The sequence below is a fragment of the Megalops cyprinoides genome, chromosome 12 (assembly GCF_013368585.1).
Source record: "Megalops cyprinoides isolate fMegCyp1 chromosome 12, fMegCyp1.pri, whole genome shotgun sequence".
NCBI classification, from domain to species: Eukaryota; Metazoa; Chordata; class Actinopteri; order Elopiformes; family Megalopidae; genus Megalops; species Megalops cyprinoides.
In genome coordinates this window covers 20,502,805-20,523,700 of record NC_050594.1, presented here as the reverse complement: position 1 = coordinate 20,523,700, position 20,896 = coordinate 20,502,805, and the positions used below count along the sequence as shown (strand labels likewise).

The 20,896-nt window shown below is 50.0% G+C and overlaps 1 protein-coding gene across 1 annotated transcript; it reads left to right on the top strand.

The window, feature by feature from the left end:
* The first annotated feature begins 400 nt into the window (after window positions 1-400).
* Window positions 401-20,840, top strand: zfyve26 (zinc finger, FYVE domain containing 26). The gene is made up of 41 exons (XM_036542061.1): window positions 401-491; window positions 1,122-1,403; window positions 1,609-1,684; window positions 1,814-1,897; window positions 2,245-2,743; window positions 3,438-3,562; window positions 3,929-4,093; window positions 4,190-4,278; window positions 4,517-4,668; window positions 4,757-4,966; window positions 5,145-5,750; window positions 5,909-6,070; window positions 6,418-6,569; window positions 6,656-6,869; window positions 6,961-7,224; window positions 7,463-7,582; window positions 8,042-8,212; window positions 8,484-8,720; window positions 8,802-8,907; window positions 9,081-9,940; window positions 10,441-10,640; window positions 10,810-10,914; window positions 11,040-11,162; window positions 11,345-11,521; window positions 12,440-12,689; window positions 12,974-13,069; window positions 13,336-13,520; window positions 13,638-13,774; window positions 13,983-14,011; window positions 14,108-14,244; window positions 14,442-14,662; window positions 14,820-14,967; window positions 15,307-15,516; window positions 16,143-16,370; window positions 16,807-17,004; window positions 17,106-17,311; window positions 17,684-17,849; window positions 17,943-18,002; window positions 18,117-18,299; window positions 18,572-18,622; window positions 19,094-20,840. Exons 2-41 carry the CDS (start codon window positions 1,132-1,134, stop codon window positions 19,304-19,306), a joined length of 7,887 nt encoding a protein of 2,628 aa, XP_036397954.1. The 5' UTR covers window positions 401-491; window positions 1,122-1,131; the 3' UTR covers window positions 19,307-20,840.
* Window positions 20,841-20,896: the final 56 nt, after the last annotated feature.

Genomic DNA, 20,896 nt, shown 5'->3' with positions numbered 1-20,896 from the left:
ATGAAAGGTGGTTAAAGGAATTAAATGACATATTTTTGCAAAAAAAAAAAAATTCTCGCATACTGCCCTTTCGAAACATTATGATGGTACCGTTATCACCGAGATGTTTCCCTAACATTGCACAAGCCCTGTATCATTGTGTTCTTTGGGAAATCCATATTTTGGTCTCAGTACAGATACACATGCGCAGTGCAGGCTGCTTCTGCCTGCTTCCTGGGCTTCAACTCCTTTGATTCGCTGGATCTAGCCAATCTAACCAATGTGCACGCCTCGACTGATACACTATCCTTATTTTTTTTTTAATACCGTTTCCTTTTTTGTAAACGTAACCCCTGACCTATGCTGTGCAGAGACTGCTCAATCAGCTGATACTGTCATATGACTACTCCACCATGGCCACCATTTAATGAACAGTTCGGAAACAAGCGGGGAAGACGCATGCGAAGCAGATTAATCTGGTTGCAGCGGTAAAATCCGCACCAGAGACAACAGTAAGTGATTTAAGCAGGTGTGATGCTTTGTGTTTTGCACACTGTCACGAACCGACTCTACCAAAACCAGCATTCAGGAAAGCTTTGTGTGCATAACTAGCTGTTTACGTCTGTAAGTTGGCTAGCGAGTTAGCTAGCTACTTCAGCGTTACTCGGTCTCCCGAGGTAGTACGCATCGTATCGTTTTAATGACGCGTCGTCTGTAGAATCGTGTGTTTCATTATCAGTTCTGGTATGTAAACATATTTCGTCGTATGTCTAGTTACGAAATATCAACCAAAACTGTATGAAGGTCAATTAATACTCCCAACTGCCGAGCATTATCCCAACCTGTCGCACATAGTTTGTAGATTGCAGCAGTGTTGCTAGTTGTCAGTTTAAAACTCATGATCTTAAAAAGTAGTTCATTAGCGTTCAAAAGGAATTTTACCGTCGCAAAGTGATCTAATAATAGTTCACAACAGGCAGGTGTTGGTCTCTTTGTGTTGTAATTCTGTGGTCAGCAAAACAAGTGCTTTAGATGAGGGAGCGTCTGTGTTTACACTTCCTGCTTTTATAATCAACAGACTCGGACCTCTTGAGTTGTGGTGGAGAGCTACCCTCAATATTTATCCTGTCTTCTTTTCCTAGATGTAGTGTGATGGTGGTGGGTTCCACTTCTGTGCTCTGTAGTCCAGGGGTTGTGCCCTCAACAGGAGTTGGTGACCTGGGGAGAGGAGCCATGCACCCATTCGGCCATGAGGGGGAGAGGTCCCTCCAGCAGCTGTTTGGTTTCTTCACGCTTTGCCTGCGATGTGGGGAGTGGGAGCTGGCGCTGGCCTGCGTGCCTCAGCTCAAGCAGGCCGGGGGAGAGTCCGCACAGCGGCTGCTGGACATACTGAAGGCCATTGTCACCTGTCCATATCTGCTCATGTGAGTTGCCATGTGTGCGGTGGAGTTTTGATTAGATCTAGCAAACACAAAGCATATTTTTCCCTCTTTTCCTGTGGTGTCACTCTAGAAATATGGTTCTGAGGAAGATAATTACAATTTTATTACTGTGGTTTATGTCCATTTAATATGTAGGAGAACATTGACCCTTTCAAGTGATAGTGATAGTGTTTACCATGTATTGTAGGTGGGAAACGGTAGGCAGTCCTCATCGACTGGCTTGGCTCTGGCTACAGATCTTGGAGAGATGGTCTCAGGAACAGGTACAAACCTTTACCCTCTCTACCTCTCATGGTGTTTGTGTCTGTGCACCTGTCATTTTTTGTGCACGGGCACAATGTTGATGTGTTTGAATCCTTTCTCTGATTTTGGACCACTGCACTGGCCTGCAGGTTGCCGTGTCAGTTCGGAGAGAGCTGGAATTCCTGCTTGTTCTGGAGCAGCTGGGTGATGAAGTTCCGGAGACTGTGCTCCAGGTTTTCATTTTTGCTTTAGTTGCTCTTGGAAATTATAATTAAAGTAAAACGGTGCATTAAAAAGAGTAAAACAGTTGGGAAAATTGGGAGTGTGTGTGCCGTTCTATACCTAGTCCTTTAGTAAAGATAGCATAGTTCTTTCCTCACAGCAAATGTCTGTTTACATCTGCATATTTGTGCTTCTCCTTTCTTTTTTTGGACCATTGATGAATTTCGTTAAATAATAATTCGTTTTAAGTTGTGTAGTGTATCTTAACAACACCTGATACAGATTTTAGGAAATTATACCAAGGGCTCTGATTGTGTGCTATGGCATGCTGGTGGTCTGAGTAATTTTCTTGCTACAGGAGCTCCACCAGGCTTTCCTGGACACCCAGCTGGAGAGGAGGGGGGCAGAGGGAGAAGCAGCAGCCCTGAGCGTGGAGGCCAAGCGCTGCATTAGTGCCCTGTTGGAGGGGGGCAGGCCTAGACTCGCCCAGGCGCTTGACACATTTCTGCAGAGACACAGGGGAAGTGATGATACGGCTGAGAAGAGCCACATCCTGCAAGATACCTTCATCCACTTCCTGCTCGACAGGCTGGGGCGGCTGGGGCCCGAGGACAGCGAGAAGGCAGAGCAGCTGTACTCCGTGCTGGCTGTGATGCCCTGGGACACTGAGCACGCGGGGGATCTGCAGCAGGAGCTGTGTGGGGCTCTGTGGAACGCTGGCGGTCGCCCGCTGAGGGAGGAGAGAGTGCTGAGCGCCTTGCTGCGGCCCCGATGCCACACGCCGCTCTCCCTCTACTGCTCCACCGCCCTGCGGCTCCACAGGGATCAGCTGCTGAGGGACCCGCCGAGCGCACAGGGTGGGCTGCAACCCATCACGTCCCACTCGTTTGCGCTTCATTTCCAGTACAAGTTCAATGGATGTTGATGGCAAAAAATTCTCACTCTCCTCTGATTTGCGTAGAGACTCTCTTTCACACTCACACGCCCGCTCAAACACACACACACTTTCTCTAACATGTAGAAACTGTTTGACACACACATCATTCACTCAACCTGATCATTATCATCATAAGATTATGTGCTGCCTCTGACGCACACACCCACGTGTGCACACACATACGCTCACTGTGTCTGTTATTGCTAGTACAGTTGAGACAGTTACACTGAATGGCTGTTAGCAATGGTTTTTATTCCCATTTATGGTCTTTGGTTGTTTCTAGATGAGTCAGAAGGACATTAATTGTGTGTTACAGCTTACTGACAAAAAACTGATGGCACGCAGTAGTAGTCTCACACTTCTCTTTATGTGGTCAATATCACTTTGTATTACTATTTTTGAGGAAGTAGCGTACATGTAGCAGTTTTGTCTCCAGTTTTTGCAGATATTTCATTCACTGAAGCAGACTGACTTTGCTTGTAGTCAGCACAGTTTTACTATGCAGGGCGACATAAAATGAGATGTGTTCAGGAATCACATTTGCGCAAGCGAGAATATGTCCTTTCTTTTAATTGCCACACCCTCTTTCCTGTCTCTTCATGCCACCCCTCCAGTGGATTTACCTGAGGCAGAGAGGTTAATGATGAGCCTGTGTTGGCATGGTGATCGTGCATCAGCTTGGAAGGCCATTTATTTTGAATGTCTGAGCACTGGCAAGCACTTCCTGGAGCAGGTTTTGGTACGTCTGTCTGTCTGTCAGTAGAGGTTGTTATTGAGGTTGCAGTTAACAGACAAAAGTGTTTTTTCATGTTTTGTTTCAGTGTGTGTTTTCTCAGATTTTCTTTTCTCTCCATGCTTCATTTTAACCCAGTTTGTCTGTGCAAATCTGTGGTTCGAATGGGAGCTTGCATAATTGAGATTTTTGGAAAAAAGCAGAAATGAAAAAATAAATGCTTTCTCGTCACTTCCCCTTTTGATTTGAACTCAGATGTCAAGAGATGTTTAGCTGAGCCATAGCTGGTTTCCTCATACCAAGTACTCATTTACACAGGGAAGCTCCCATTACACTTGTCACCTGTAATGTGTTGCAATGTTTCCTCCTCAGGTGACGGCATTGGACCTGATCAGGAAGGAGGATTTCGTCAGGCTGGAGGACCTGTTGAAGGGGGAGTTCCGCCCTCTGTCCCGCCTGCTGCTGCTGCTGGGCTGGACTCACTGCCAGAGCATGAGTTCCGCTCAGACGCTGCTGCAGAAGCTTCATCACAGCCAGGTGGGCAGGCTCTAACACACCCCAGTCCTGGGTCCTGCCTCTTGCCTCCTTCTGTGTCCTTCTGCAGTTTGCCTCTGACCCTGCTGTCTCCCCCAGGCCCTGGCCAGTGACTCTGTGCTTAAAGAGTTTGGTGATGGCCTGTCGTCCCAGCTTGGAGTGCTGGAGTGGTGTGTTGAGAACAACCCGTGAGTGAAACATCTCGTGTCTCTTTAGTCTGTGGTTGCTCTCCATTTTCTATCCGTTACATCATTTACCTTCAATCTTGTGTTATTGTGCGATATAAATGTTTGGTGTATGTGCGATATAAATTTGTTTGTGTGCGTGTGTGTCTGTGTGTGTCTATTTGTCTGTTTGTCCATATGTGTGGGTGTATGCATATATGCGTGCATTTTCCTGTGCGGGTGTGTGTGTGTGTGAGAGTAGAGGGATCTCGAATGAAGCCCTGCTGGGACAGCTGCACACTCTGGACAGTCACTCTGCCCTCTTCATCCTCCACTGCCTCACCCCCCTTGCTCAGCTGGAGGAGCGGAAGGTCCTAGGCATGCTGCTTCAGTTGCCCCACACCCCTGGATCAGGTCAGACACATTCTTTCACTGTCCCTCTGTCTGTCTGAGTACTACACTTTTTCCCCCTAATAATAATCAGGGTTTTCCTGTTGTGTAGGGGATTCTGACCTGGCGGACACACCCAATCTGGCTGTGCGGCGGAACGTGGTTCTCTTCCAGGGCTTCTGTGCCATGAAGTATGCGCTATATGCCCTGTGTGTCAATGCCCACAAGTACTCTGGCTGCAGGGAGTGTGGAGCTACAAAAGAGCCCCATCAGACGGGATCAGAGGAAGAGCTGGAGCGAGAAGTCTCTGCACCTTCACAAGGTACTCTGGCTGGAAGTCACGTACAGAACAGGCACTTTGGTCTTGGTCTCTGTTTCTTGGGAGTGTTAACAACACACTTTTCCACATTCTGCACTGAAATGACAGTTTTCCTAGTATGCATCTAATCAGACAGTCAGCTCCTCCTGTGACCCCCTTACTTTGGCTTTTTTCTCCCAAGGGTGCCCTCCACTCTTCCAGCAGTACCTGTCGGAGTGCCAGCTGTACTTGGAAGCGGTGCCTGCCATGTTCCGACTGGAGCTCCTTGAGAACATTTTCTCGCTGCTCTTCTTGTCTAACACTGACTTCATCCATCGGGAGGGAGAGGGTGGGCCTCCACAGGGGGGAACAGACAACTATGACCTTAGACGGGTAGGTGGAGAAGGGGAAGAGGTGTCTAAAACTGAGAGGAACACAAGCAAAGAAGTCTTACAACAACAACAGCAGCAGCCTCCCAACTCTCACGCACAGGGCCATGCCCCCAGCCACAACCACCTGGACCTGGGGCACTTCACCCAGGGGTGCCGGGGGTTCCTGGTGGATATGGTGGCCATGGAGGGCTTCTTGAAGCTGTTGAGGGAGAGCCTGGAGGGGGTGTGCGTGGTGGGCCAGCAGGACGGGCAGGGGGAGGGGCGGGCGTTGGCTGGCGAGGCCGAGGTGGCCGAAAGCCTGGGCTGTTCGGTGACGGCTGAGACGTTTGGGGCGCGACTACAGAGGCTGTCCAAGCGCACAGCTGAAGCTCAGTGGAGACTGCAGATCATCACCAGCAACCAGGGCAGCAGCAAAGGTGTGTGTTTTTGTGTGTGTGAGTGTGAGAGTGAGTGTGAGAGTGAGTGTGTGAGAGAGAGAGAGAGAGAGAGACTACCTGGTGATTATTTACTTTCAGTGTCATGTCTGATCTTACTAGTTATGATGAAGTTATGAGTGTTTTTCACACTGTATTAGATGGGAAATCCCAGCTTTCAGTATTGGCCAGCCCCGCTCTGTCTCTGAGACGGACTAACAGCGGGGGAGTGAGGAGGAGGAGAAAGAGGGCGGGGCGACTCCGCGCAGAGCGCCATGTATCAGTGGAGAAACAGAACGGAGAGGTCAGCACCAGCACCTCAGGTACGGAAGTTTGGAGTGGCTTCTCATCTTCTCATGAGGTTGTAATATTTGCTGAGTACCTTCTCTGATTTATGGACAACTGACTTGAAATATGGTATGCCATCATTGCTCTCTCCTGTAATCTGGAGCCACTATAAGGGCAAGTTAACCTACACCAGCAGACAAGAGCCGTAACATATTCAATGCCATTGTTAAGACGTTTAGCTTTTTAGATACAATGTTGAAGCAGAATGGAGTATTAAGTAGTTGAATTGTTTTGTGTAGTCTTCACACGAGACTTTCTCTCAAACTTGTTGTTGGTGTTAGGGAAAATTGTGGAATTGTTAAAGCATTTCTTTCTCTGCTAGATGGAGGAGGTGGGGCAGGGATTGGGCAGGCGGAGCGAGAGGTGTGTCCCTGTGGCGGTCCTCACACCTGGCTGGTCCCGGCCATGCTGTCCCCGCCAGAGTCGCTGCTCATGTCCTGCATCCGCAGGGGGAACTTTGTGGAGGCACACCAGGTGAGGGCGTGGTTAGATGAGTGACAGTCCCTGCTGCCGGTGAGAGCCAGTATATTTGTGCTCACGGCTCAGGCCCCTCCCACCAGGTGTCCCTGATGTTTGGGCTGGAGGGCTCCTCGTGCTGTGGGGAGTTGGTGTTCATGGAGACGTACCGGGAGGTGCTGGTGGAGCTGAGCGAGGTGGAGCATAAGATTGAGAACCAGTCGTCGGAAGGGTCAAGCTCGACAGGACCATCCCGGAGCCGGCTCAGCAGCAGCGGACGCTCCACGCTTCAGGCCATTGGCAGCGCGGCCGCAGCAGGTATGACGCTGATGCTCTGTACAAACTGGAATAATGACGGCTGGATATGAAACAAGCGACAGTTACCCACATATCCTCTGTGTGTCTGCAGGCATGGCCTTCTACTCCATCTCAGATGTGGCCGACCGGCTCCTCAGCACCCCGGGCCACCCCGTGCCCTCGCTCGAAGAGGGGTACTGGCTGAGCCATGGGGTACCGGATCCCTCTGGCCTTCTGCGCCCCCTGCTGGAGGAGCTGAGCCCCCCAGGGATGGCGACCTTTGACCTGGCGTGTTGTCACTGCCAGCTGTGGAAGACCTCCCGCCAGCTCCTGGAGACGGCGGAGCGGAGGCTGTACAGCTCTTTGGAGGGGAGAGGTGAGGAGCAGTGGCTGTTCAGCTGTTGCCTTACAGCTGTTTCCTCATCTAAAAGGGCCTGCCCCTCTTTTATTTTATTCATTCTTGTGTTATTTCATTCTCTTTGAGGTTTTCACAGTGTTGCTTAATGTTTATAAGCTTCTTTTGTTTTTTTTTTGCATCAAAACCACATTTTTAAACTTGTCCTCCATAATTTAACCCTGCGCACTACAGAATGTTTCCTTTGTGACCCCTCTAGGACTAAGACTGGACCCCAGGGTTACTCATTGCGAGGGGATCAAAGGGTTCCCTGCCGTACTGCAGCAGATCAGCAAGATTCTGAATCACACGGCCAGTGGCAAGGGCTCAGCCAAGACAGGTAAGTCTGTACACGCCTTAATCTCATTTCTGGATTAAAGTGGTGGGGAATGTTGGATACTTGCTGTGTGATGTCATTATTTTTTCAACAATTGCATTGTTCTACAATCCAGAATAAAGAGCGCCTTTGAAATTACCTGCTTATGCACAGTGTGATTGATGAAATCTCTCCTAGTATAATGTTCTATTGTACATGTGAATAAACACAGCTCTGTACTACCTCTTCGTTAAGGCTGCAAGCATTTTGAACTCAGGATATTTTCCTTTCTTGTAGAAAATCAGCAACACTTTGCCATTAAGCTAACTCTGTTTCACTCCGTTTTATTTAAATATCCTTCTATGGTGGGATTTTCCACTGGGGATGATGAGCTTGCATGGAGGGATGTCTTAGTGGGATGCACATGGATTTGGGGAAGGCATGAGCAGTAAGCCTTGTACCTCTGTGTCTGTCTGCCCTCAGAGACCGTGAGCGAGGAGCAGGTGGGAACGAGCCCGTTCGGCTGCAGCGCGCAGGAGGTGCTGCTGTGCTGCCACCCGATGCTGAGCGAGGAGGGCATCGGCGCGCGCCTCGGCCTGGCCCAGCGCCTGGAGCTCACCCTGCAGACGCTGGCCACCGCCACTGACACAGCAGGTAGACGGGCAGGGGTTCGTCTACCTTGAGGAAGGCACTGAAGCTCCTGGTCAGGCTGCACAAGTTAACTTGTGGTAGGCCTTGAACAGGGTTAGGCTCACATTCAGTAGCCTGGGAGTGTTGTTGGCCTGGTCTAACAATGTTGCTCATTTAACTTGGACGGATACACATATGCTCTATTGCGCTGGAAGTTGCTCTGGATAAGAGCGTCTGCTAATGCGTTAATTGAATGTATTGTAATGCAATGCTCCCCTGTGCCTCCCCGCTGCAGTGGAGGCCCGTGCGGGCGGGGGTCTCCTGGCCATGCTGGTGGAGCAGGCCAACCTGAGGCCGTCGGAGCTGGAGGCGCACCCGGTGCGCTCCCACATGAAGCAGCTGCTCCGCTCCCTGGACCAGCTTTGCCCCTTCGAGCCCGACAGCGCCCTCTGCAGGCCGGACTACGTGCGCAGCTTCCTGGACTACGTTAACACCCTGGCCTCGGTGCTGGTGCGGAGCCTGGGCTCTGAAGGTAAAACCTTGCATCTTTGTGGTTGTCTGCGGTCTGCACTTGCTCCTGTTTCTGACACGCCTCTCCTCCTGTCTCCCCCAGATCAGACTAGTGAAGTGAAATTGGGGAACCCCCTCTTGGTGCTGTTACAACCCCCCTCACAGCTGCTTTCCAGTTTGCTTTTTGATCGACAGGTGTCCCCTGACAGGTAGGCTGCATATTCTTTCTTTCATCTACTGCTTTTTTCATCTATTCATCCATTCATTCATTTATTCACATAAAATTCCTTCTTTCAAAGTGACGCCCCTGCTTGTCACTCATTTGCATCATACAGTATACGTCACTGACCATGGAAAGATCACCTCCTCTCTTTCTCTGTAGGGTGTCGTCTCTGTTGCAACAGGAGGATTTGGAGCTGAGCGTGCAGCAGGTGATCGTACAGCGATGTTGCGAGCTCCTCCCGGTGTGGGACACCCGTCTGAAAGCAGGGCAGGAGGCTGGGCCCAAGGCAGGATATGTGTTTGGGCTGGGCAGCATCACGGTGCTGCTGCAGCTCCACGCCCAGGAGCACGCCTCTGTGCTGGGCCTCACCGACGCTACGGCCGACTTCGCCTCTGACCCGGAGGCCTCGCCCGAAGAGCCCGCCGCTACACCCACCTCGCCTACCTCGCCCACCTCCCCGCCCTCTCCGCTGCCGCCATCTTCTTCCTCCTCCTCCTCCTCCTCCTCCTTCCTTCTCACCCCGTCGGCTCTGACCTTTCTGAAGTCGCGCTCCCCTCTGCTGGCCGCCCTCGCCTGTCTGAGCGCGTGCCGCGGGGGCATGGCCCGCGCCTCGTCCGCCTGGTCAGGGCTGCCTTCCTACTTCCGCGGGGGGAGGAAGGAGGCGGTGTTGGACACTGAGCAGGTGTGCAGGGAAGGGGAGACCCTGCTGAAGGAGTTCCCTGTGCTGCAGGCCTACCTGCAGGCCATGGCCGTGCCCCTGCTGGGAGCGCAGGGAGGCTCTGAGGAGGGCGGGGGAGGGGCGGGGCTGGCTGCGGCCCTGTGCGGGAAGCCGCTGGTCATCCTGCTGCTCTCAGGGCTGTGCAAGAGCTCCACTCAGGCGCTGGCTGCCGAGGCCTTCCAGCAGGCACTCACCACCCAGGACTTAAGCCGGGCTTTGAGCCTCCTCGAGCTGTACGGGCAGAGCTGTGGCCAGGTGGGGGCGCTCCGCGACCGGCTGCTGGCCTGCGCTGCGCTGGAAGGTGAGAGAGCAGAGCAGCACAATGAGGCATATGGGGGTGCAGGAAATGCTAGAGAATTGGGAGGCACATAGTCAGTCTGTGTTGTAATGGGTAGAGGATATTGATAACATAGGCTGTGTTGCGTCACGGCTAATGCTCTGTTGCTGCATTACATTACATTACATGCAGGCTAACAACACCCCAGACCAGTGAGTGTGAGCATAACACTATCTGAGCCCTACCACAAGTTAACTTGTACAATCTGATGGAAGCCAAGTATACTAAGGTACAACAGTCCCTAGAACACAGAATGCAAAATACATCACAATACATATAAAATAAGTGTCAAATACTAGGGGTATCAGCTGTAAGGGGGCGGGGATTGTTATGTATTGTAGTATGTCCTTTGCCAGCTAAATGAAAATTTTGTCACCGTCACTGTTAGAGCAGACGCAGGCAGAGTGCACTGATCCTGTGCCTGAATGTCCCCGGGCCATCTGAGTTTTTCTTCGTTTACCCAGAGGGGGAGGGGAGCATGGAGCAGCTCTTTCGAGTGCGGCACGCTGACCTGCGGGCGCGGGTGGCCCTCCAGGGCCTGGAGCACTGGCCCCACAGTGCCTGCCTGGAGCTGCTGCAGTTTTGCCTGAGTGACGCTGACACAGAGCAGGGACTGCGAGCGGAGATGGAGCTGAGGAAGAGAGAGCTGGAGATCTACCACAAGGTAATGGTTTTATGATCATTTTGCACATTTAACCTATTGTGACTTACTGTGTTTTGCGCATCCCTTGAAATTGTTTTTCGTGGTTTGTCTTTCTTCATCAGTATCATGTAGTTGCTTGATCTTTTCCCCACCCAATTCTCCTTTCCTCTCATGCTTTCTGATCTATCAGATGCTGAATCTCAACCCCCCGTTGCCCTGGACAACATGGCAGGAGCTGAGGGCAGAATCTAAGAGTGGCACTGAGTCGGTTTTCTGTATGATGCTGGAAGCCAATGTGGGTCCCACCTCAGCTCACCTTTTGAAAATCCCTTGCAACACATAACCAGATGATCACAGATTAACCTGCTTTTCCTTTCCCTTGGCCTTTTCTGTGTATTTTGTGCCCTCTCCCTCTGTCAGGAGTTTGAGCTGTGTGCACAGTGGGAGCAGCTGTACCCTGTGTCTGCGCAGCTGAGACTGCAGCTGCAGACGGAACACCTGCTTCACCTGCTGGAGAGGGGGCAGACGGAGGAGGCCTTTCAGGTGCATGTCTGTCTCTGCGTTTCACTGCCCAGGATTGGTCTTTGATGAGGTTGTATCAAAGATGCTCAACTTCGTAAATTATTAGTGTAAACGATGTAACATTTTGCACACCTGGTTGTTTTGAGGTTTGATTTTGAAGGCTTCATTACAGGAAGATGTTCCCGTGTCTTTGTGTTTCTCAGCTGCTGGAGAGCCTCCCTGACTCTGCACTGGGATTGGATGTTTGTGAGCGTGCTCTGGACCGCCGTCCTGGGCTGGCAGCGTGTCACTTCCTGGCCGATTATCTTACCCTGCACTTCCAGAGTCGAGTGTCACCTGCTCGGCGACGTCACATCCGTGCCCTGCACCTGGGCTCTAAGGTCAGGGATCATAAGTCTTTATGAACTATTTTCTTTCCTTCTCTGTTTTAATTCCTTCCTTTCACACAGCATGGTCCCCGCACACTGGCCTTCTGAAATATTCATGGTAAAAATATTCATTTTGAATGAAAGTAACTACCACAAAACTGAATTTTGTCATCAGCAAGGCTTGCTGTGAACTTTCCTGATGACTCAGTAAATTATTTTAGTCCTCGCCCATTGATATTGCCCTTTACAGGTTACACGTTACAGAGCATTATAAGATGCACATGCAGAATATAGCACATAGTATTCCCATACCACAGGCTAGGACACGCTGCCAGGCAGGCGGGGGAGGCAGAGTTGAGAGGTGGCATGAAGGGGGGAGGGAGTGAATGATTACAGAAGTCAGGTGACAATCCCAGGGAGACCTACCAGGACAGTATAGCAATGGTATAGTATCCTTTTCCAGCCTGCTGCTTGCCTGATTATAAGCAGACCAAGGGCAATGTTATAAATAGAAGTGTTCCATGCCAGTGTGGGTGTTTTGTAGCTGTGGCTGTTGATAGCTGACCTTACATCCATGAAACATTTGACAGGCATATGTATACTTATTCAGAAATCCACCATTCTACCAAGGATTTATATTAAACATAGCTAAGGGTAGCTATTTTGTCATTTTGCCACCTACTTTGTGCAGAGCAGTGCCCCGCTATGTTCTGGGTGAAGGCGAGAGTGTTCCTTCACCAGTTCTTATTGCCTTAAGATGGGGAAAAAAGTGTGAAGTGTGAAGAGATGGTAAGACTCTGGACCAACAAGGATTTAGCCAGGAGATGGAGCACATCTGACTTTGACAGTATGTGAAAGTACGTCACAGAGGTTGAGCCTTAGAGTGTGTCAGCGTAAACGATGATGCCGACTCTGCTTCTTCCCCTCCAGGTGCTGCTCACTTTGCCCCCAGGTGCTCGGCAGGACTACTTCCCCCTGCTGTCCAACCCCCTGCTGATGCTGGAGCAGCTGCTGATGAACCTGAAGGTGGACTGGGCCGGGGTGGCGGTGCACGCGCTTCGGAACCTCCTCGTGGGCCAGGAGGCCAGCTTCAGCAGCAGCGACATCGACGCTTTGCTGTCGAGCTATGCGCGCAAAGCCCTGGACGTCCCCTACGCTCCCCGGGAGAGAACGCGCTCTGGTCTGGACACACACATGCAAATGCACACACAGGCAGAGAGGCAGACACACAGACAGACATATATACACAACCACAGACACAGAGGCAGAGACATTTAATTTAAAATTAAATTGTAAAATTAACGGATTAAATTGTTGCCTCCCCATGTCTACTCCTGTATTGGTGTTGTCATGAAAACAAAGTGAGTTGTAATGCAAAGTTTGAAGTGTTGGTTTTACCCTGTGATAAGCACGGAGTTTGTAATAAAGTGTGTAGGTGACGGGTATGTTTATGTGCACCCCCAGACTCGGTCATCAGTCTTCAGGACGTCCTGATGCAGTGCCCTGCTCAGGAGAGCTGCCCCCCGTCCCCCAGTGTGGAGACATCGCCGTCTACAGCCGGTGAGAGAACACACACACACAGCATTACATTACATTCTATATTTAGTCATTTAGCAGAGAGTTTTATCCAGACCGACTTTCAAAAAGTGCATACAAAAAGGTTACGTTAACAGCAGAGAGAATACCATATTGACAGTGTCGCAACCAATCGTAGGAGTTGTTCTGTAACATACAGAGCGGTTATGAATGGCATATATCTGCATTAAGAATACTGGTTGTCATACTCATGCCACTGCTGCGGTGTTATTGTGTTTTGCCGTCCACAGGCAGCACCCCCCAGCACGCCCCTTCCGCCTCCTCGGACAGGGAGAGGGAGCGGGGCTCGGCTGGCCGCAAGACCAGGTCTCCCTCCCAGTTCATCCCCCCAGAAAAGCCTCCCAACCGCAAGGACTGGATCCCTGACCACCAGCAGCCCATCTGCATGATCTGCCTGCGGGAGAGATTCACCATGGTGAGAGGGTGGGAGAACGAGAGAGTGCAAGATGGGTGGGAGTGTTACTCTCTCCATCCGGGTGACTCGAGAGGGCAGGTTTTCTCATTAACATGTTATTTGTCTTTTTCCATCCAGTTCAACCGACGGCACCATTGCCGGCGCTGTGGCCGCCTTGTGTGCAATGCCTGCTCTGAACACAGGATGGCGGTAGAGGGGTGTGCTGGGGAGGCTGTGCGTGTGTGTGACCAGTGCTACAGCTTCTTTCACCAAGAGTAAGAGAATAGACCAGGGCTATCTCACATGCAAACGCATATGTTTGTGTGCTTCTGTCTGTAGTTCTCCATTGTAATTATCTCCATACAGTTTTATTCATTTACATGAATGATTGTTGAACTAACTAGTCAAGCATTTATAGCAATACTTGTTCGAACTTCATTTTTATTAATTCTGTTTCTGCTTCGTTTGTGATGTCTCTAACAGTGCTGATGAAGAACTGGAACAGGCAGAGGGTAAAAGCCGTCTTCCTAATGACCAACTCCTATACTGGCTCTGCCTGTAAAAGAGAGATAAGTTCATATGTGACACACCTCTTTCTTTCTCTGCAGTAGCTGGTAGCCCCATGGTGACAGAGGGGGGTACGGGGGGTGTGCTGTGTCTGCCGGAGGTCCCCCAGCACCAGTACAAACTCACCCTGAATCCAACTGAAAACCAGCAGCTGCAGTCAGAGTTCTACTATGAGCAGGTCCACTTCTGCATCTGATCCCAGATCTGCACTATTGAGTAACTGCATTAATAACAGCATGAAGTTTTTCCATTTGTTAATGTCTTATCAATTATTAACACTAAAATATATTTACGATTTGAGGAGAGAGTGGTTTGAATGCTAGAAAATACTGCGGGGTTGAAAAATGAATGAATAAATCTCTGTTTCTCGCCCAGGCGCCCAGCGCGTCCCTGTGCGTCGCCATCCTGTCTCTGCACAGCGACCACACGGCCTGCGGGCACCAGCTCATCGAGCACTGCCGCTCGCTGTCCCGCGCGCTCACCAACCCCGAGGTGGACGCCCGGCTCCTCACCGACGTCATGCGCCAGCTGCTCTTCAGCGCCAAGCTCATGTTCGTCAAGGTGGGGCGGAGCCAGGACCTGGAGCTGTGCGACAGGTGAGCCAAGCGTGCGAACACGCGCTCGCACGTACGCTCACACGCCGTACACATGCACGCACACTAAGCCTCTACCACAGGCCCTCCTCCTTGAGCCTCCTTCTCACACATAACCTCTGTGTTTCATGCCCTCACCTCACTTCCTCTCTGTCCCCAGCTACATCAGCAAAGTGGACGTGCTAAAGATCCTGGTGACGGCCAACTACAAGTACATCCCCTCTTTGGATGATATTTTGGAGCCTGCAGCAGTCACTCGCCTCCGCAACCAGCTGCTGGAGGCGGAGTATTACCAGCTGGCTGTGGAGGTGAGGGAGGGAAAGCGGCTCATTTACATGCTCCATTGGGACCAAATATGACACATCAGCAGTGCTGCATTAAAAATCCAAGGGATCAGAGATTAACTTATAGTTCCCCAAGGATTTCTCATCCTCATTAATAAGCAGGCTGTGGAAACAAGAACCAACCTTGCAACCTCAGAGATGTACTGCTGATATGAATGATTTTAGTGCAGCAGATTACTGGCTGGCACAATAGACAGGATGTAGGAGCTCCATTTTTGAATCTAGAGTTAGTATGTATGAATTATTTGTGCATGACTGTGTGTGTGTGTGTGTGCATGTGTGCTCCTGTCTGTTGGTACCCAGGTGTCCACGAAGAGTGGTCTGGACCCCAGTGGGGTGTGGCATGCATGGGGCATGGCCTCTCTGAAGGCAGGGAACCTCAGTGGTGCTCGGGAGAAGCTTGCTCGCTGTCTGAAAGCTCCAGTGGACCGTAACCATCTGAACCTCGGGCCCAGGCCGCTGCAGGAGATCATCCAGTACCTGGAGTCAACAGTCCGGCCCACACTCACTCCGGTACCACCATAGCTTCTCTTTCTCAGCAAGCACAATGCAGCCATTTTACTTGCTACTACATTCGCACATACTGTCAAGTCTAACAATGTCACTATGCTGATAATGCAAAAAAACTGACTAGCTCACTGCTCACTGGCTTGTGCATTTAACTCCAAAAAGTCATTGGTGGCTGCTATTTGCTGCTGAGACAATCCACAAGTGTGTGTTCATATAGCTGCAACATAGTGTGTTTCAAAGGATATTTCCCTGACAGTTCTATTTTCAAACCAGCCCTCAAATTCCCCTTCAAAGGGAATTCCTTTTAAATCATCTTTGAAAATCTTGCATCTGTTTTTAAAATGTAATCGAAAAGTTATCAAAAGAAGAAATCTGATTTGAGTGCAAAAGCTGTACCACAAAAGGGTTCAGGTTATTTGTTAGGTAAGGTCGCTGAATTCAGAGAATGAAATTGTGTTTGTATTGCTAGATCATTGTTGATAATGACAGCTTTTAAAGTCATTGTGTAAAACTGTGAATAACTTGGGTATTTAAAAGAAAGTTTCTGTTGCAATCACCACCACCATCCACTCTCTTACTGCTGCTTCACACTCGTCTGTCTGTCTGTCCTGTTCTGTCCTCCCTCTCAGGTTGCCAGGCAGCATGCTGAGGATGACATCCTCGCGTCGCTGCGGGAGCTGGAGGAGGCGCTGGCTGACCCGGGACCAGCGGAGCGACCAGAGGGGCGGATCCAGCAGAGCGCCCACTATCAGGAGTGCCTGCACTACCTGAGCACCTACGGCACTCACCTGGCGCTGGTCTGCTTCCACATGCGGCATGATGACATGAGGGAGGCGCTGCTGCATCTGCTCAAAGTGGTGAGTCAGCTATGACGGCCGTTCCTTTTCTAACCTGGGGTCATAGGTTGCACCGCAGAATTGTCGTGTAGTATCACTCACTGTTTTTCAATTCTGATTCAGCAGTGGACATAATCACTTGTATACTGGTGTCTCGTTAATGGTTCATTACATTTGTGTGCCCTGTAAGGTGTTGCAGTGCAGAACAATTGAGTAAATAGCAGCTAACGTTATTGAATGCAGTATTTAACTGTAACTGTACTGCCTGATGAACTTCATGGGCAGTTCTTTAGTGATACCTTACTGCCTTCTTATTGTGCCCCTCACTTTGCATCTTAGGAAATCTGGGGGTATGACAGCACCATTGGCTTTATAGGCTCAAGGGTTTGACAGCACCATTGCTCAGGTATCTTAGCATTCACTGATACTGCCTCCTAATTGCTATTGTCGGCTGCAGGAATGTCCGGAGGAGGTGTTCCTGGAGGGGGTGCTGCTGCCCAGCCTGGAGCGCGGCCGTTTAGGTGCTCTGCAGGGTCTGCTGGAGGGTCTGGACCCAAGCCTGGAGGGGTGGAGCCGCTACCTCATCGCCTCTTGCCAGCTGCTGCAGCGTCGCGGACACCTCCACACCCTGTACCAGCTGCAGCAGTTCATGATGGTCAGCGCCCTCGCCATTGCCAGGTGACCGTTTCCTAGCGATGTTAGTCTCGTATCCCTCTCACTCTCTCGTTTGCTCTTCCTCCGGCCGCACCTCCGCAGGACCACGTGCGCGCGGCCATGATCTGCATCCGCTTCTTCACGCACGGCGCCCAGTCCTACCTGCAGTTGGGCGAGCAGCAGCGCTGGCTGGTCAGGGCCAAGGAGCACCTGAGGACCTACCTGCAGGAGCAGCAGGGGCGTGGTGCCGCACGCAAGAGATCCCCCAGCTCCTTCCGCAAGAAGATGTCCTCCAGTGACGTGTCCAGGTGCGCAAGGGTGGAAGCGAGCCACTATTTTGTAGTTCGTGTTCATAGGCTTGGCCGTTACTGGGGCAGCAGTGTAGCATAGCGGTAAGGAGCAGGGCTTGTAACCAAAAGATTGCTGATTTGATTCCCTACTAGGACACCAGTGTTGTACCCTTGGGCAAGGTACTTAACCCAGAATTGCCTCAGTAAATGTCCAGCTGTATAAACGGGTAACGTAAAAAACTGTAATCTATGTAAGTCGCTCTGGATAAGAGTGTCTGCTAAATGACAGTAATGTAATGTAGTGCAGTGTGCTGGCTGTTGCGGTGTTTGCAGAGACGCAGTGCATCACTCATGTGTCCGCATGTTTAGTGGAGTTTACTCTCTCCTCAGGCACATAAACACAATCGAGCTGCAGCTGGAGGTGACACGCTTCCTGCACCGCTGCGAGAGCTCCGCCTCCTCCCGGGCCTCTGCCACGGCCCTGCCCCCCAGCGGCACCGCCCAGCCCCCCACGCTGTTCGGAGGCAGCCCCATGAAGATTGATGTGGCCTGCAAGGTGAAGGGGAGGTGAACTTGCCGGGGGTGGGGGGGGGGGTCTGTGGGCAAACTCAAAGTGCTGCGAGACGCTCATGTAAATTTCTCTTTTCAGGTCATGCTAGGGGGGAAAAACATCGAAGAAGGGTTCGGCATCGCGTACAGAGTTATACAGGTAATGGGTTTTCAGTGAGCGACTTATTTATGATGTTATGTCAGAACTCCTCCTCAGCAGTCGGCTGGGTGTGAGCCGCTTTCAGCCTCCGTTCCTCCGTCTCTCTCTCGGCAGGACTTCCAGCTGGAGGCGCTGGCGGTGTACGTGCGTACGGGCCAGCGGCTGGTGCGGCAGAGGCAGTACGGGGCGGTACGGCAGCTGCTCAAGTGCGTGGGCGAGTCGGGCACCGCCACCAAGGGCGACTGCGACGCCATCGTGCTCAGCTGCGTCTCCATCGCCGACAAGGGGCCCGCTGACGTAAGAGCCCACGGGGTTAATAGCGGTGCAGAAGCCTGTCAACACAACCCTTCCTCCAGACTCTGTTTGGTGTTTGCCTGTGTCTGTTTGGGAGTGTGGTATGTGGTTACCTTGACTGCAGGGGCGTAACCACAGGAAGACAGAGCAGGCCAGCTCCTGTTGAGACATAGCTGTCTGAAGAGAGCTGATTTCTCTGTGTGACATAGCATTGGTAAAATCATGTTATGAATGGTATTGTGAATGAAAGGTTCTCTTTTATTTATTCTCTTAAGGCCAAAGAACTGGAGAGTCTGATTCTGGAGTCAAAAAGCACAGAGAACAAGGTGAGAATACTCTCCTTCCCCTTTGCTTTCCTCTTTAGGGTGAGGTCAGTTCTAATCCTAAATCCACTCTGATAAGGTAAAGAACACAGAATTGCATATGTGTTCTGTGAAGTGAATTCCACTCTGAATTGAATTATTTTTTTAAAAAACAGTTAAAAAACTGAGGCAAAAAACAAAAACAAAGCAAAATTAAATGACGGATCTCCTCTTAAGGTGTTGAACGATAAACCACTTCAAGAAATTTAGGAAATTACTGCTGAAATTACTGTTGAAGATCAGCTGGAACCCATACAAATGGAATTGCTTTTGAATTAATGTGGAATGAAATGGGAATATGTGAACGCAGGTCCCCCTTCACACGATCCCTTTTCTTCTCCTTCCGTCCTTCTCTCTGTGTCTTTTCTCCACTCCACCACCTTCCCCTCCTCTGCACCGCTCTCTAAATTCCCTCTGATTTTTATCCCCTCCCAGATTAAGGCCTACCTACAGTGCAGCAAGCTGCGAGCCGCATACCTGCTGGCAGTGAAGCTGGAGACGGGCCTGGCGGGCCCCCTGGTGCAGGAGATACTGCAGGCGGCTGAGAGCGCGGGCGACTCTGTCATGCAGGATATCTGTCGTCAGTGGCTGTCAGAGCACCAGGACCGGGCCTCGCGGCAACGGCAGGGACGCAGCAATGCCAGGTAACGAGATAAATGGTAGCATGGGCAATGAGTACAGGTCAGTCTGGAACCGCGGCTGTAGCCTGACGGTATGAAGACGGACCGCGGGAGAGTTCCCGTGTGTGTCCGCGAGAAGACGCTGCTGCTCACCCATGGGACTCAACCCTCTGACTGAGACTCAAACACCGCTGTGCCATCACTGCCACCTGGAGAAGCTTTTGCAGGTGTCAGCACTGTGAAATGGGACAGGGAAACCACCACAAATTGTTTGATGCTTCCTTTTTACAAAATCCAGAAACTGGTAAATGCAAGAAACTTAGTTTGTTACATTTTTCCTACCCTGACTCTCTCTCCTACCTCAATGAAAAGGGATTCTTCCATTGCCACTCAAAAAAAAAAACACTCAACTTTGCAGTATATTACTGTGTGGCACACTGGAATATCATTTTTCTTCTTGTCGTCTTGCACAAGTAGCAGTTTTTTTCTAGCTTTGAAGGAAAGGCATTGCAGATTACAGGGGTAATCCCACTTCAGAATGTGGTCCAATCAACAGTTATCACCACTTGAGAATAACAAATGACCGCCAAAATACTCTGATTGTTTTATCAGTGATTCATTCCTAGAGTTAAAACTAAATCTGAGTTGAATTGGAAAGAATAATATATAAACATCTTATCCAAGAGGAGATGTAAATATATACAGTGTATATATAGGATTAAAGTTTACATGTTGGTTTTCTCCTACCTAATCCTGTACCTGCCACCCTGTATCCCATCATCCTTTCTGATTGCTCCCAGAGAGGGAAACTTGACACAAGACGAACTAGATACACAATGGCATTGGGGTATTATAAGGGAAATCATACTGAAGATAACTTAAAATAGAAAAATATAACTATATAAATGGATTTAGTAAGGGATAAGAGCCTGATTCATGAAGAAATTGTAGGACAGTATTTCAAACCAGTCATAGTAGCACAAGAATGGAAAATTCCAGCTTCCTCAGTAACTCATAATGTAACCTTTAGTTAATTGGGTTTCATTTGAAGTTTTTCCACTTTTGTTTGATAGGCTGCCTAGAATTGTTCCCTGTCTTGTCGGATGTCTGTGTTTTGTGGGGATGGGAATGGTTCTCTTAGACAATCTGTGTAAGATTGACCAACCAATCGGGGCACACGTGCCGTGCTGTCTCTATATCATTACTTCCTGTCTGTGACCTCATTGTTTCTCTGTGCTCTGCCTCATTCTGTATATCCTCTCTAACTCTTACCTGCTGTGTTGTTGACAGTCTCTCTGGCCTCTTGTTTGAGTATAGCAGTCAGTTTGTAAATGTTAACTTGCCTCGAAACAATCAATCTTAGAGAGAAGACACCACTTGAGAGCCACCATGCCACCATGAATGATTTTACAAAATTTATACGATCACTAAAACTTTGTTTACACATATTTGAATACTAATTGTTTTTACTAATGTTTTGGTGGATCTTATTTTTAAAAACATGTGAGGTTCATGAGAGATTTTCTTAAAATACAGTACACAACTTATTGATATTAGGTATGTTCACCCAAAAACTGACACTGGTTTTTTTTTTTCTAGATTGTCATAATTCATCATT